The 17656-nt window shown below is 44.8% G+C and overlaps 2 protein-coding genes across 3 annotated transcripts in view; both read right to left on the bottom strand.

The window, feature by feature from the left end:
- Positions 1–15687, bottom strand: part of LOC124151382 (serine/threonine-protein phosphatase 6 regulatory ankyrin repeat subunit C-like) — a 36509-nt gene extending 20822 nt beyond the window's left edge. Inside the window, exons 1-2 of one of the 2 annotated variants that reach the window (XM_048384751.1) lie at positions 15458–15687; positions 7022–7256 (exon numbers count right to left, since the gene is read on the bottom strand). In XM_048384751.1, the coding sequence (XP_048240708.1) occupies positions 7022–7117 (96 nt within the window). In that variant the 5' untranslated portion in view covers positions 7118–7256; positions 15458–15687. The remainder of the gene's footprint in view (positions 1–7021; positions 7257–15457) is intronic. The other variant, XM_048384750.1, reaches the window with a different exon arrangement.
- Positions 7680–11432, bottom strand: LOC125374044 (zonadhesin-like). Its single transcript, XM_048384749.1, has one exon. It carries the CDS (start codon positions 10910–10912, stop codon positions 8945–8947), a length of 1968 nt encoding a protein of 655 aa, XP_048240706.1. The 5' UTR covers positions 10913–11432; the 3' UTR covers positions 7680–8944.
- Positions 15688–17656: the final 1969 nt, after the last annotated feature.

Genomic DNA, 17656 nt, shown 5'->3' on the forward strand with positions numbered 1-17656 from the left:
ATTTCCGTCACCGCCCGTGCTGCCAAGGGTTAACCGCGTTCTATTGTGTTGTGGAGAGACTGTGGTCGTCCATGGCCGGGACCGCGGTTGCTGGTGTTAATCGGAAATGCTTTTCGGGCTGAAATCATTAACATGTGGATAAATAACGAATGTCGGGAGCCATAACCTCGCATCGGTGCTAAAACAGGGTTGTCTTAACAGTGCTGGGTTAACAAAACCCACAGTCAACGGTATTCAATATAAAGCATATATGTGTGTGATGATAACACGGCCCATAAACTGTTTTATGACTCAATTTAATCACCTCATATAAGAAAAACTCATGTGGCGTTTTTCTCTTTCTAAAATGATTCACTAAAATAATCTAAACTTGCACTGAGCTGGGTTCAGTGTCGCAGACACCCAAACACGTGTTTACACTGCCACTTCCGTCTGTCTAAAATTAGTCATTGCGCCACGCCTGCTCATGTACCACGGGCAACGATGGACATCAAACACATATTGTTTACTATGTTAGAGAACAAAAGTTCAATTGTCAAAATGATCTTGATTACCTTTTCCGGAAAATAAACGAATGTGTTTTTTTCTGAGAGAAAGTTTGCGGCAGACATGAACTTAGGTTGATGTAAAAGAGAGCGAGTGAAGACACCAGAATGAACACCCATGTTTTTCCCATCTAAGAAATCGAACCGTGGCCTTCGTGACAAGCGAACGCCTTAACCACTTGACCATCTGACGCGCGAGTAATGAGTAATGAAGAGTAAATGGTCATAAAAAACCTTTCCAATAATCATAAGAAGCCTCCACTCGGACATCTTCCCGAGGCAAGGGAGTTACCTGACTGTTTCCAGTTTCCACTCTTGCCGAACAAGGCTGGAATTTTGGACTCGATCGTAGCACCACCAGTGTTATGTCCCTTCTATGTCAAGATCAATACTGAACAACAAAATTTCCTGTGACATTGAATAAGATTTAATGTAAAGTTATGTTTTTTACCATATCTGAAACAATTTCGGTTTGCAACAGATAAAAGACTGTTCAAATGGTTTAATTTGCCATACTGACTTCAGAAAATGCGTGATTTCATAAAAAAAACATGAACATGCCAAAATGTCAATTTACAAATCAATAGCGTGTGTGTCCATCTCTGGTTGCGATGCAAGCAACACATCTTCGTCTCATGGAATGGACCAGGCGTCGCACAAAGTCCTGTGGGATATCTGTCAATATCTGTTGGAGCATGTTTCGAATTTCCTGGAGTGTGGAGTGTGGAATACGTGGTTGACGTCGAAGGCGCCGTTCCATCTCATCCCACATGTGCTCGATTGGTGAAAGATCAGGGGAGCGAGCCGGCCAGGGGATGACATTCACGTTGTTTTGTTGAAGAGAATTCTGAACAAGTCGAGCAATATGAGGCCGGCCGTTGTCATGTTGAAAGGTAATGCCTGGGCCATGACGACGCAAAAACGGTAGAACAACAGGGCCGATGATCTCGTCGCGGTAGCGCTGTCCATTGAGATTTCCCTCTACCACTATCAAACGGGTCCTCTGTCTTGCTGTAATCCAACCCCATACCATAACGCTGCCGCCCCCGAACCGATCTTCTTCCATGACACAATCATTGACGTAACGTTCTCCTCGACGTCGGTACAATCGAATCCGTCAATCGCTGTGGCTGAGGTCAAAACGAGACTCGTCAGTGAATAGAACTTGTCCCCACTGCATGGCCGTCCAGCGTAGACGCTGTCTGCACCACTGTGGACCACTGGCGGTTCTTCTGGCGACAATCTCGACACATCTTAGGAGACGACGTACGGTTTGTGAAGAAATTCGTCGAAGGCCAGGAATGCTTCTTGCAGTCACTGTTGCTAGCTGGAATCGATTTCGTAGGTGTGTTGTTCGAATCCAGTTGTCTTGTCAATTATTGGTTACGCGTGGCCTGCCACTCCGAGGATGGTCTCTGACTGCATTCGTCTGTTGCCAACATTGCAAAAACACCAAATGGTGTTTCTGTGGACGTCAAATTGTCTTGCAACATCACGTTGACTCGATCCTGCTTCAAGCATACCAATGGCTCGCAGACGCTCATTTTCGGACAAGCGTGGCATTTCGTAATGTTGAATAATTGCGTAATTCTTATGTTTTTCTGAGTGGTTGTTGTCAGCACGATGCTAAACAATGCATATGGAATCCAGTCAACGCACATGTTTTTATACCCATTCTTGGGTAGTGAAATGCATGGGGCTTGCATAAAAGTCAACTTTTGCATGGAATGCATGCCTTTCTGTAGCAGTTGCGTTTTTGTGACTTGATTCCATACATGTACTTTAATATTGAAAACCAAACTTTACTTGTTTGAAAAATACACTAAAATATTGGTGTCACAGAAACTTTTGTTGTTGAGTATATATTGTAATAAAACGGGTCTTAACTCGCGAAGTATATCAAATCACGTCAGCACCTTGATGAAAAAACGTGAAAAGATTTGGAAAATATCTGTCGAGGCTAAGTTGTTGGTACACATGTTTCGAAAATCCTGCAAACGAACGGAATCTGCTCGGCAGTTCACGTACCACATGTCGATCTTATTACGCGATTTTGATTGGACTATGCATGGACACGTTAGTCCAGCCAAAATATAACGCCATAATTCCAGCCTAGTTCGGCAAGGTTGGAAACTGGACTTTTATAGTTAGTTAGCTCCAAGCCTCGAGAATATGCTACTAAGACTCACTGCGTGATTCAGACATCATGAGAATGTGTCTATGAATCACTACTACATAGTGATGACACCAGGTATTTGAGAAAAGGTGAGCGTATCCAACCCAACCCATCACAAACACATACAAAGGCATGTCAACTGTTCACCTGAAAGAAAGTCAAAATAACAACGTGTTACGATGAGTGACTGTGTGTCATTGTACCGTGTGTCATTGTACCGTGTGTCACTGTACCGTGTGTCACTGTACCGTGTGTCATTGTACCGTGTGTCACTGTACCGTGTGTCACTGTACCGTGTGTCATTGTACCGTGTGTCACTGTACCGTGTGTCACTGTACCGTGTGTCATTGTACCGTGTGTCACTGTACCGTGTGTCACTGTACCGTGTGTCATTGTACCGTGTGTCACTGTACCGTGTGTCACTGTACCGTGTGTCATTGTACCGTGGGCGTTGGTCGCAGTATCAACCACTTCGTTACCGGTAGTTCCGGCAATGTGTTATTTTCACTGCAGTGAAATTATCACTTTTCAGTCACTGCTATGAAAATATCACTTTTCAGTCACTGCTATGAAAATATCACTTTTCTGCCACTGCTATGAAAATATCACTTTTCTGTTACTGCTATAAAAATATCACTTTTCTAAACTTCAGAAACTTCAGTCGTTCACACTTAAGTATAAAAAGAATGTTTACAGGGAAGAGCAACAAAAAACACTTCACTGTATGGATGACAATGAGATGAGGTGGAGAGAGGTCTCATCATACACGAAGTCCTTTTACTAATAGAAATATATTTACCCGAAAGGCGGTAAATACGAATACTTGGTATAGTTCACGTATCATTAAACACACTTAATAATACTAACGATAATACCAGAGTGTCTACCCGCGTTAAGTAAATTAATATTACCGCAGATGTGAAGGGCATTTGAGCTACACGGGGCATGTCAAATCGGTGTAACAAACGAGGGACTCCCGCTGAGGAGCAAGTGAACGTTTACCACTTTGTTGAAAGTCCCGAGGACGGGAATGGTGCTGATCTAGGCGGGTCTAGGAGTCGAACCAACTATCACTGAAGATAAGGGTTACTCGTGCGGGCCTTTCCGTTGAAACCTGGTTACAAATTACACCGCAAACAAACATCGACCCCCGATGTAAAGTTGGAGGTCATGTTCTGGCAGTTCAGATATTCAGGACTCAATAGGTATTAAATTTCAAAGGAAATACAGAGATGGTTATCTTTTAGAGGAGATTCGAACTTTGCTCTGTCAGATAGTGAAACCAACAACATGTATGTATGTATGTATTATGTATGTATGTATGTATGTATGTATGTATGTATGTATGTATGTATGTATGTATGTATGTATGTCGTATGCAATATCAATGCAAGAGAATAACCAATCGGACATATCAGAACTCCAGATAAGCTGCGTATCTGCGTGAAATACGCATCAGAAATGCAGAAATACGCAGTAAAATATAATCCAAGCGTATCAAATACGCAACGAACATTACAGATACGCTACACAAATAAAACTTGTGCGTATCATCAAAATATTGTGAAGTAACCCTGCGTATTCGATTAGCAAATGAGCAACTTATTTTTGAAATTATAAGTTGGCATTCCGTCAACCTTGCCAAACTCCACGATGACAGTCAGATCATGATCATTTGCCATCACACTTTCTTGTGGAAGTATCGTGGTATGTTTGAGTCCTATAAAGCTCTCGAACCCACACGGCACCAGTTTGCAGGGACTAGATGAATAGTGTTTTAAATATTTAACTTAAATACCCACATGTGTAAAAACTAGTGGGTAACAGAAATTTGAATACGCAGATAGAATTACTGATACCCAATGATTTTAAAATGCATGGGTAAAATACCCACAACACCAAAAGCTTATCTGGAGCTCTGCATATCCGCCGAAACTCCATTTGACGTAAATGGCAAAATAGTTGTGAAAATCAGTGATGACACCTGGTGTTCGTGAAAAGCGAAGGCATGCCCTGCCCTACCAGTAGCACCCGCCATTCACACAATCTGCATAAAACAGTTAGTTTCTGTTGCCTGATGCCACAGAGCAGAACTCCTGCCATGGGAAGCGGTCTGGAAACAACCAGACAATTAATAAAGACATAATATAATGTTTGTCCAGTCTGACCAGACAATCCAGTCACAGATATTAGAGCCACGAGCAACACGAAGCAAGTAAACAATCATGATTCATCACTGACAACGCTGTGAACCACATGTAAGTTTGTATATAATATATTGATTTTTTACAAAATATTTAATGTATTTTTCCAATCTGCGAAAAGTGGGTGAGTTGGGGTTTGTCCTAGTTTTAGCAATATTCCAGCAATATCACTAGGGTGACAATAACAATGGGCTTAACAGTGCGGAAACCGACCCCCAGTGCTTGAGCGTGACGAACCGGTGAACGCTCTAACTTGTAGGCTACCTCATCCCTCCTCAGTCTGTGAGTACAGTCCATCCACCCAACAAACAGTAATATTTGCAACTCGCTGAGTCGCTTATTGTGTAATGTGTCAGTCATCTGGCAATATAGCTCCGAAATCAACAGATCGGTATTATAATATGAACAGCTCGTGTCGATTTCCTCACAGTTCATGTTGCGAAATACATTATGCAGTGATCAAGACACTCTGCTGTTGCCGACTTACAAAAGCGAAATGGCTTCTCACAAACAAACGACTGAAGCATGGTTCGATAAAAGTACAGTTGGTAATATTGTTGAGATATTATGGAGTGAGTGCGCAATAACAGAGCCTACCTCTCTCGTATGGTAAGAATGTAATTAAAGTATATCATTATCAACACATGCAATACCCAGTAGACAAGCGTTGATCCAGCCGACTAACCACATACTAAACAACACACACACACACACACACACGCACACACACACAAACACACACACACACACACACACACACACACACACACACACACACACACACACAAACACACCTGAATTACAAAAATAATCCCAAGACTAAATAAAATTCAAAGCTCAACTCAAATTATCCGTCACCGATATGCCTTAAACCCCTCAAAACTGTCTGTCACCTCACACCCATCTCATCAGGGACCCCAGACTTGTAATGTATACATATGCATTGCTCAGATCGCCGAGCACTCCACCCGGGACAAGCAGGCACAGACACGCACTATAACTCTGAACAATGTTCATGCTCATATTTTTCACAAACTCTCAATCCGACACCTATGACTATCAAACTGCAGACTCACTATAATGGAGTAGTCAAACAGGTTTCCATAGATTTGTAGTAACATCGCCCGACCTTATATACCATATATACCACTGTCGGGACTAGAGCAGGCCGTGGGATGAGTAGTCGCGAAATACAATGTATATACCTAATACAGGGTATTAACCATCCTCAAAAACACTCGCATGATAACCTCTATGTATCTATTATCACATAACAATAGCTCTCCGTGAACCCAGATATACCTGCTTTATCTTCCAAGCGTGTGGTGAATATTTCATCATCATTTCAGAGGTTTGACAATATGGTTTATTTAAAACACACTTGAAAAAACTTTCTGTCGTAGTTGATTTTGTGCCCGTAGATCAGCAGAGTTTAAGTGGAGTGTTGTTGATTTGTTTGTTTGTTGTTTGTTGTTGTTTAACTCCGCACTCAACAATATTCCAGCTATATGACGGCGGTCTGTAAATAGTCGAGTCTGGACCAGACAATCCTGTGATTGATGTCACGAGCATCGTTCCACGGGATACATCGTTTGGGATACGATGACATGCATCAACCAAGTCAGCGAGCCTGACCACCCGATCCCGTTAGTCGCCTCTTTCCACAAGCATAGTTGTCATTTATGGCAAGCATGGGTTGCTGAAGACCTATTCTACCCCGATCTCCCATGTAAACTGGAAATATATTCATACACGATATAATCCCGATTAACGATAAACACCGAGCCGTTGCATAGCAACATACAGCTACAAAGTGTTGGAAATTTGTAAATGTAATTGTATTTCACACCTTTAGAAATATCACAATAAGGAAGCTTTCATTTGAAAGGTAAAAAAATGGATCATACATGTATTTTTTCTTGTCTATGATATTTTCCTATTCCGTGTATTTATCAACGGTGTTTTTAAGTTATATTACAGTTAACAAAATGTGTATTAATAAACAACTTTACCATGAAACATGCTACATTCGTGGCGTGTAACGACTCGTGCAAGGTGATGTCGAGTTGTATTGATTGGCAACATGTCCTACTTACTGACACGCCTGCATCCAGTAGACGAGTAACAGTCTCCGTAACTCCACCCCGGGTAGCTTCATGTAACAGCCCCTCCTTGCTGCTCCACAGCCCCATGCCGACCCTTCGGGCGGCGCTTGAGGGGACAAGACATGCACCCTTCCACCCCGCCGCTTTACAACTCCAAACACGGTCGCTGAGGATTCGCTATTCTGCGTCAAAGGGAAAGGCCCTGCTGTCGAGTTTGTGCCTCCTCCTACAACGAAACAAGCATGCGAGGTCGGTTCATATGTTTGCGAGTGAAGTCTGTCTCTCAAATAAGACGAGTATTGAGTCTTTGTCTCTTTGTATGTCGTTTCGGTCTGGTTCAAGTGAGACCATGCGTGTTGAGGGTAGTCAGTGACATGGTCTCGCAGGAAGAAATAGAGAGCTGGTTCCTGATTGTTTCACCACGCAACATGAGTAACAATATCGGGCTTCGCAAAATGGGGAAGCGAAGCATTGATGAGACCGATCGATCGCACATTTGTATCAAATTAAACCTAAACGCATTGTAAATGAACTTTACCATTGTTTGTTTGTTGTTTAACGCCGCACGCAGCACTACTCCAGCGGTCTGTAAATAATCGAGTCTGGACCAGTCAATCCAGTGGTTGACATCATGAGCATCGATCCACGCAATTCGGATATAATGACATGCATCAACCAAGTCAGCAAGCCTGGCCACCCGACCCTGTTAGTCGCCTCTAACGACAAGCATAGATGCCTTTTACCGCATGGGTTGCTGAAGACCTATTCTCATCGGATCATCGCGGGTCTTTCCCATATCAAATTAACGAATATGGGCGATATTATTAATATTGCATGTGGTATTATTTGACCTTGCTGGGGTTAATCATTCCCTGCTGCTAACCAAGATATTTACAATCGATTTCTAGCAAATCGACACGAGGCTGGTATAGCACAAGCGTTGACAGAGTTGCGTTGATTAGTTGTGTCAGGATCCGCTGACAGTGGGTCGAAATCGTGATCGTGATCGTGGGTTTCACTGAAGTGATAATGATGTATCACCTGCATCAGTTTAGGATATGTGACGCTGGATTGGTTTCAGCTGCTGAATTGTTTCCCCATTTCTTGGCCCTGGATTAAGTGTAGCACAAGGCGCTGTAAAGAGGGTGGGTGATTTCAAACAGTCTATGCTTCATTAAACACGGGCTGAATGAAGCAATATTTCGCACGTTAATTCCGGATAAAAAATACACATTATCATGAAACAAATATCCTGACATTTTCAAACATACAGAGGTAAAACATGTATATTTTCATGAATTAACCTGAATCACGTTATTGAATGTGAATGCGTTTCATATTAGGAACATGTTTAAATTGTTAAGTTTGTGCTGATTGCAATTCTCATATCTCCGATATCTTTAATTTAAAAGCTGATATCATTCGTTGAAAAAATATGTCACTTAATTTGGAAATATTTCGTCTGTCCCACCCACTAAAAACACAGATCACTACAGGATATAATTAATATACACTCATTAGAAATAATGTGACTTTGACTATATGAGTGGCATATTATTATACCGGCTGGACCGTGTATTCTCCCGTGACACGGAAACCGTAGTGGATATCCGTAGCTATATGTCAACATGACACAGGCAAGTTTCTCAGTATCTTCATTTGAAGTTTTGTTGATTTAAAGATCACCCTTTTGTTTTAAGTTCAAATAACGATATTATTCTTGTAAGTGTGGGGTAGGCTGATGACTTGTTTTTACTATAATAATTGTGTCTAACGCAATACGTCTACAGCTATCGCCTATAGGCAATGACCACCCTCCACAACAGGGCGCGAAAATGAGCGTGAAAAATTTGTTGTTTCGAAGTGGCGTTCATGCATTCCTGAATGCGATAGGATATTCGCAATTGCAAGTGGTCATATGCACAGCACACAGGTCACAAACCAGGTGAGGTGACCGGGTTTCGGCAGCTTGGCTCCTGGACGCTCCAGGGTGGCTGCAGGACGCTCCAGGGTGACTGCAGGACGTTCCAGGATGACTGCAGGACGCTCCAGGGTGGCTGCAGGACGCTCCAGGGTGGCTGCAGGACGCTCCAGGGTGGCTGCAGGACGTTCCAGGGTGGCTGCAGGACGTTCCAGGGTGGCTGCAAGACGCTCCAGGGTGGCTGCAGGACGTTCCATGGTGACTGCACGACGTTCCAGGATGGCTGCAGGACGCTCCAGGATGGCTGCAGGACGTTCCAGGATGGCTGCAGGACGTTCCAGAATGACTGCAGGACGTTCCAGGATGGCTGCAGAACGCTCCAGGGTGGCTGCAGGACGCTCCAGGGTGGCTGCAGGACGTTCCAGGATGGCTGCAGGACGCTCCAGGGTGGCTGCAGGACGTTCCAGGGTGGCTCCTGGACGTTCCAGGGTGGCTGCAGGACGCTCCAGGGTGGCTGCAGGACGTTCCAGGATGACTGCAGGACGTTCCAGGGTGGCTGCAGGACGCTCCAGGGTGGCTGCAGGACGTTCCAGGATGACTGCAGGACGTTCCAGGATGACTGCAGGACGTTCCAGGGTGGCTGCAGGACGCTCCAGGATGACTGCAGGACGCTCCAGGATGGCTGCAGGACGTTCCAGGGTGGCTGCAGGACGCTCCAGGATGACTGCAGGACGTTCCAGGGTGGCTGCAGGACGTTCCAGGATGGCTGCAGGACGTTCCAGGGTGGCTGCAGGACGTTCCAGGATGGCTGCAGGACGTTCCAGGGTGGCTGCAGGACGTTCCAGGATGGCTGCAGGACGTTCCAGGGTGGCTGCAGGACGTTCCAGGATGGCTGCAGGACGCTCCAGGATGACTGCAGGACGTTCCAGGGTGGCTGCAGGACGCTCTAGGATGACTGCAGGACGTTCCAGGGTGGCTGCAGGACGCTCCAGGATGACTGCAGGACGTTCCAGGATGGCTGCAGGACGCTCCAGGGTGACTGCAGGACGTTCCAGGATGACTGCAGGACGCTCCAGGGTGGCTGCAGGACGCTCCAGGGTGGCTGCAGGACGCTCCAGGGTGGCTGCAGGACGTTCCAGGGTGACTGCAGGACGCTCCAGGGTGGCTGCAGGACGCTCCAGGGTGACTGCAGGACGTTCCAGGATGGCTGCAGGACGTTCCAGGGTGGCTGCAGGACGTTCCAGGGTGGCTGCAAGACGCTCCAGGGTGGCTGCAGGACGTTCCATGGTGACTGCACGACGTTCCAGGATGGCTGCAGGACGCTCCAGGATGGCTGCAGGACGTTCCAGGATGGCTGCAGGACGTTCCAGAATGACTGCAGGACGTTCCAGGATGGCTGCAGAACGCTCCAGGGTGGCTGCAGGACGCTCCAGGGTGGCTGCAGGACGTTCCAGGATGGCTGCAGGACGTTCCAGGATGACTGCAGGACGTTCCAGGATGGCTGCAGGACGCTCCAGGGTGGCTGCAGGACGCTCCAGGATGACTGCAGGACGTTCCAGAATGACTGCAGGACGTTCCAGGGTGGCTGCAGGACGCTCCAGGATGACTGCAGGACGTTCCAGAATGACTGCAGGACGTTCCAGGGTGGCTGCAGGACGCTCCAGGATGACTGCAGGACGCTCCAGGATGACTGCAGGACGCTCCAGGATGACTGCAGGACGCTCCAGGATGGCTGCAGGACGCTCCAGGATGACTGCAGGACGCTCCAGGATGACTGCAGGACGTTCCAGGGTGGCTGCAGAACGTTCCAGGATGGCTGCGGGACGCCCAGGTTTTCCACATTTAAGTCGCTCGTATCCCTCCAGGAATTTTGTTGCAACGACCAATCTTAATTTCTCAGAATTGACCCTCTCACCACGGTTTGCAGCTTTGAAAAGTGCATTAATGAAAGAAAGTTCCATGAGGTACAAAAACACCCTTTTCCATGACTTACAACACCTGCGGAGCACGATATAATACTGCAGCTGTTTGTCTGCCAGGACCCCGTTCTACAAAGGGATCTTAGCGCTACGATGATCGGAAGCCTCTGTTAAAGTATGGGAGTTACGATCACCTTAGTGCTAAGATCGCTTTGTGCGACGGGGCCCATGTCCACGCCTCCCATGTGTGACTGTACTGAACCGCTTTGGACTTTCTTACTTCCCTGAAGCAGTTTGGTGAAGACTTAGATCCTACTCTTTCAAAAAACAAAAACAATAGCCATTGTGAACACTGGTCAAGGGGCTTTCTTTCCTATTATCAGACCATGTGATGTACAAGGATATTTCATTGCCGCTTGTCAGATAGAACCTGAATAAAAGTGGGAGAAGTGAAAAACATTCCATGGTCAAATGGTAACCCTTACCATACAGTGGTCATCTTCCCGAGGCAAGTGAGTTAACTGACTATAAAAGTCCAGTTTCCACACTTGCCGAACTAGGCTGGTATTATGGAGTTACATTTTGGCTGGACTAACGAGTCTATGCATAGTCCAATCAAAATCGCGCACCGAAATCGAAATCCGGTTAGTAAAGTGTCAAGCAGATTTCGGTCGATTGCAGGATTTGCAAAGCATGTGCATCGCTAACTCGTTGTCAACAGATATTTTCTAAATCTTTTCATATTTTTAATCAAGGTGCTCATGTGATTTGATGCACTTCGCGATGTAAGACTCGTTTTATCACAATATAGATCTGGATTATCGATTAGATCGTCTTGACTGGGCGCCACCGTTTTGTTTGAAGCAAATGCAAGTGATACGAGAGGTTGAATCTGATTGGCCAATAGGAGAGGCATAGAAAAGGACATAACTTGTAATAGCCACTGGTGGCGCTACGATCGAGCCCAGGAATTCCAGCCTAGTTCGGCAAGGGTGGAAATTGGACTTTTAAAGTCAGTTAACTCTCTTGCCTCGGGAAGATGTACAGTGGTTCACACAATGATGTAACAACTTCATACGTCAAACCTTGCTGCCTCCCTGTCTCCCTGTATAAACCTGCCAGTTCCACATGAACCCGGCCCTCCTGTCTGCCAGACCCCATGACTTGTTCCCCAATTCTGTGGTTTATTTGGCATATATTGCAGCAAACCTGTTCGACCCTTGTATACAATAATACTCTCGTCAACATCCTGATTAAAGAATTGTCATCAGACGTCTCATTTTAAATAATTTGACCTGTCTTGGATCCTCTTTGGGCAAGTCTTTGGCATTGCCATTAACTGGAAAATAACACATCAGAATCGGTATAGATCTATCCCCGGACTTGATAGATTTAAACCCTTTACTCTCAGTTAGTGGGTCACTTGACCAACAGGATTCACAAGATGGTTTCTTTGACAGGCCCATCACTAACACGATAGAAATGAAAGCCCTCATTTCGGAGGTGTCAACGGTTTTCCAATTATTCACACGTGAATGTACTTTCAACGTGTCCATCTTATCAGCTATAAACTGAGCCGCACACCTGTTGGTTTCAGTGACAAGCAAATCACACACTTCATCACTGGCAAAGGTGAGAGGGCATCACTAACATTTTCACCAATAGTTCTAGGCCCCGATCGGTCGACAAAATCTCAAAACCACGGTGTTTCGCTCGCTCCGACTGAGGGGTCCTCTTCTGTCTTCTCCTGTGCCTTCAGTGTCCAAATTGTCCACTTCTTTCAAATTCTCAGCATGGACCCCGAAAATATCGTCATCCCCTCGCTATCCGAATTTTCGAAAAACTTCGAGTTTATCTTACGAAACCATTACGAACTCGTCAAATAGTAGATTTTTTTAAAGAGTGATAAATCTATGTAACTAATGTTTTATTTGGGATAACACTTTCTTAGTAAAGTACAGATTCTCGTCCTTTCTTGGGTTGATTCCCGTCGGGATTCGAACCCACACTGCCAGAGTGAGGGACAAAGTCAGCGATCTGACCCACTCAGCCACCGAGGCTTCCACAAAAATGAAAGTCTGACAACTGGAAGTCTAGATCGCGTGCTTTGTGTACCCCTCTGACAAGTGTAGATTGGCTCGGCTCTCATGGCCGAAAGCTATGAATACACAATGCCATTTGGAAAGTGGTCAAATGTAATTAATGTTATACTTTAGATAACACTTAAAGTACAGATTCTCGTACTCTTGGGGGTTGAGTTCCGTCCGGGTTTCGAACCCACACTGCCAGGGGTACATTTGACCACTTTCTAAAGGCATTGTGTATTGATAAATCTATGCATTTTTATTTAGAAAAATTAAGTTAACTATTAAAAATTGAATGTTATGGAATGACGGCATCGCGGTGCATATAGGGGTGGGTGTTTACATCCCTTGTCATGATTATGTCCGTTTCATCTAGTCGATGATGTCACGACCTAGATTGTTTTTGTTTATATTTAATTAAACCTATCAGAAATTAAGGTTCTTGTGTGTTTGTAGTTCATAAAAAGCAAAGAGTTATGATCAGATTTCCAAAATGACAACATTACAAAGAAAATATCGGACTGCATGCCGCTCAACGTGAAGCGCGTCAAGTCAACAACGGCCGTTACGTGTGGTTGTGTACCGCCGATAACTCGCAGGATGTTCTTCTTAAGGTTACTAAGCGACTGACAGTTGTGATATTTAGCAAACTGAGCATTTGGAGTTATCTCCACTACTTATCCCGTACAGTGACTTCAAACCAACTGTCAAGATTCTCGTACTTTTTTGGGTTGAGTCCCGTCCGGGATTCGAACCTAAACTGTCAGAGTCAACACTTTGTGTGCGGAAGGTCGGTTGTTCGATCTCCGACCAAAAGACGTTAAAAAAGGGTACTTCTTGTTACCCTGCATGGCTCAGTATTAAGCGGATATACTGTGTCTGTGTGTGGTATCCATGGTAAACTGCGGCATGGTATCTCTGTATGCTAGTGAAATACAACTGGCATCAGTCCGGACCAGTACCATGTACGTTGCTATATAAGTGTCATAATCTTACACGTGACGTAAAACAAGCAGTCCACTGTCTCCATTCATCGTCGAGGTGGGGGCAAGGGTGGCCCAGTCGTCTAAGGCGCCGCGATTCGCTGTGCAGAGTTGCGTCCCTTGGACACGCAAGAAACCTATGATTGTGGGTTCGAATCCCGGTTCGCCCAAATTATGTTTCTAGGTTTGTCAGCACCATACCCGTGCTCGTGGGTTTCACCGAAGTGGTAAACGTCTGAGACCTGCATCACTTCGGGCTTTCCTCCCACATTAAGCTGACACGCCGTGATATAACTGGAATAATGTTAAAAGCGGCGTTAAACCCAACTCACTCACTCACTCATCGTCGAGGTCACGGACATATACGAGGGCACTGTATCAACGCAAAACCTCGAGGTGAGCTTGGATGTACGATGTACGATCTCGCCACCTGTCTCTCCACCATCTGCCTGCTGACACACCAAGGCGGGATTAGATATTAAATATTTACAGCGTCAGCTGCATTTGAGAAGGTAACAGAATTTAATTAAAACGTGGATATTATTATTAGTAGTAGTTTCCGGAAGTCCGGGTAGTGTGTGACACAGTATATACACGCAGTCCGGGTAGTGTGTGACACAGTATATACACGCTGTCCGGGTAGTGTGTAACACAGTATATACACGCAGTGCATGACACAGTATACACACACAGTCCGGGTAGTGTGTGACACAGTATATACACGCAGTCCGGGCAGTATGTGACACAGTATGTACATGCTGTGTGTGACACAGTATATACACGCAGTCCGGGTAGTGTGTAACACAGTATATACACGCAGTCCGGGCAGTGTGTGACACAGTATATACACGCAATCCGGGCAGTGTGTGACACAGTATATACACGCAGTCCGGGTAGTGTGTGACACAGTATATACACGCAGTCCGGGCAGTGTGTGACACAGTATATACACGCAGTCCGGGTAGTGTGTAACACAGTATATACACGCAGTCCAGGTAGTATGTAACACAGTATAACACGCAGTGTGTGACGCAGTTTTTGTATACACGCGACCCGGCCAAATGTGATATATTTCTATTTATAGATCGGGCGTTTTACGAAAATCATTCGACATATTTCGGAGTGATCTGAAGTGTGTGAACACGTCAAGAGTAAGCCCTGGGTTAAAGTGTTTACCTACATAGATAAAGGCGCGTCAGGTCAGACCAGATAACGACTGCTTGACTGAGGGGAAATACGAAGGTGAAATATACCATGGCTTGTGATATAGTTATACACACAACAGAATATATACAACTGAAAACATCATGACCAGATTTTATACTTGTGCAATGTAACATTAATTACAACCACACAGAGAACGAAAGTCAGTGTCCCAGTATTGATTACGAATCAGATTAAAGGTATCCTCTAAATAAAATATATTAACTTATGTCATACTTACTCCGAAACGCCATTTGTATAGATCTAAATGCAATTGTGTGTATAAATTGAGACATTAAACTAGAATTGCTACTCACATAGGCTGTTGATTGCGTACAAAACTTCACATTTCCTGAAGCGGTCAGCCGTACCACACATGTACTGATACTCGCCTCGGGTCACCCGCTGTGTAATCCGATTTATATCTTGTCAATCGCTGTGTTTATAAACAAAGCTGAGAGTGACCACAAACAAGTTTAAAACTCGCACTCTTGTCACGTAACCTGTTGTACGTGAGCACTGGGAGACGAGCGGTTTAAAGCTGATTTGTCATTACACCGAGTTGGGGCAGGTATATGGAAACGATTGACCCTTATCCAGCACGTACAAAGAGCTATCTGTGAGTATACCACAGAGGTAGATCGACGTTGTATATATCTGGTCGGGGCTTGCATTTGGCACGAGGAAGCCCCTGCCATGTATATGTAAGAGTTCAACTTTCAGATGTGGGATTGCACGTATGCTCGTTAAGGGCTCGTGATAGATACAACGTAGCCCGTGTCGAGGATGGTAACAAAATGACTTGGTTCAACTTGAGCGACGCGTTATGAATAACGATTTCTGCCTTTCATTGTCCAACATGTGGCACTACGGACGCCAACAATGTTCTTAATCAATAAATAAAATGATATTGTATCCCCGACTGTGAACTCTACTGGATTAATGCAGAAAAAGGAAAACGACTATGTTTCGACGTATCAAACAGATAATGGGATAATTGTTTCCACCGACCCAGTGGCCAAGTTGCGTGGAGCAGATGTGAACTGTCTGTCAGTGCAACATCACGTGTTTGTATGTCAGTGGGGCAGAATACGCTCACCTTTTGGACGAATATCTGGTATCATGACTATATGATAGTGAATTATAGACACATGCTGATCATATAGTCGGAATCGTACAGTCGTCAGTCTGACTCTGTTTGTGTGTTGTTTAACGCCGCACTCATCAATATTCCAGCTATAAGATGGCGGTCTGTAAATAATCGAGTCTGGACCAGACAATCCCGTGATTGACATCATGCGCATCAATCCACGTAATTGTGATACGATGACTTGCATTAACCAAGTCAGCGAGCCTGACCACCCGATCAATTTGGTCGCCTCTTACGACCAGCATAACGCTGATTATGCGCCCCAAGCCACTTCTATTATGCATGCAAATTTGTAACGAATGCAAATGAAATAGAAATTCAAGTCTTCATGGTTTGAGTTGTTGTTTTACGCCGCACTCAGTAGCAATATTCGAGCTGTATGACCGCGGCCTGTATGTAATTTAACTCTTGACCAGACAATCCAGTGATCAGTGAGTAAGGAACCATGCTGTCGTACGTGATGACGTGCTATCAATCAAGTTACCGAATCTGACAACTACATTGGCACCGATGGGTTATACTTGGTCACTTGCCAAATATGGCGTTCATCTTAGGAAAAGTTGCCTTTCACGACCATCATGTTAAACACCTGCACGCACGCGCGAAAAAACACACACACAGACACACAAAAAAAACTACCGGAATGCCAACGTGACGTTGTCTTTCCCCAAACCGGTATTGATTATAACTTTGCCATTATCGTAACTGGGGACAAAAGACTTTCTGTTTTAAATTGTGGTCTGTTTAGTTATTGATTCATATATCCGAATATGCGGGAATGAGCGAATTGTTATGGGTCAGCAAATGATTGAAGCGTTAGTAAAATGTCGAGCGCTGTCGTGGACAGATTTTAACGGTAATCGGTGGCAGAGAATAATCTGCATTTGTTTACACAATATTTTTGTTTGTTTGTTTGTTGTTCAACGTCGCACTCAGCCTCCAGGTATATGTATTTTAATAATATATGTAAATAATCGAGTCTGGACCAGACAATCCAGTGACTGACATCATGAGCATCGATCCATGCAATGACATTCATCAACCAAGTCAGCAAGCCTGACCACCCGATCCCGTTAGTCGCCTCTTACGAAATATGTGTAGGTTGAGCGAGCGAAATGTGAATTGAGGTGACAGTTTCTGAAAGGCTGGCTGTGCCTTTATAAGTCAATCTCATTCAAATCAGATCTTAGTTCTCGCTACCGCTAAACAAAGATCTGAGGACATCCCATTACGGATCACGTCAAACCGACCTTGCGCGAATTTTGACCGACCAATGGAAGGACTGACAAGAAGTCGACATTAGCCAATCAGAAGGCATCTTTCTCGTGCTTTACGGCACTAATTTCAAATTGGTGACTACGCTTCG

The sequence above is a fragment of the Haliotis rufescens genome, unplaced genomic scaffold (genome assembly GCF_023055435.1).
Source record: "Haliotis rufescens isolate VD_foot unplaced genomic scaffold, xgHalRufe1.0.p SCAF_50, whole genome shotgun sequence".
Taxonomy (NCBI): Eukaryota; Metazoa; Mollusca; class Gastropoda; order Lepetellida; family Haliotidae; genus Haliotis; species Haliotis rufescens.

Excerpts from the sequence above, each read along its gene's own strand:
- LOC125374044 (XM_048384749.1), bottom strand. The coding sequence starts at position 10,912 with ATGGAACTTTCTTTCATTAATGCACTTTTCAAAGCTGCAAACCGTGGT.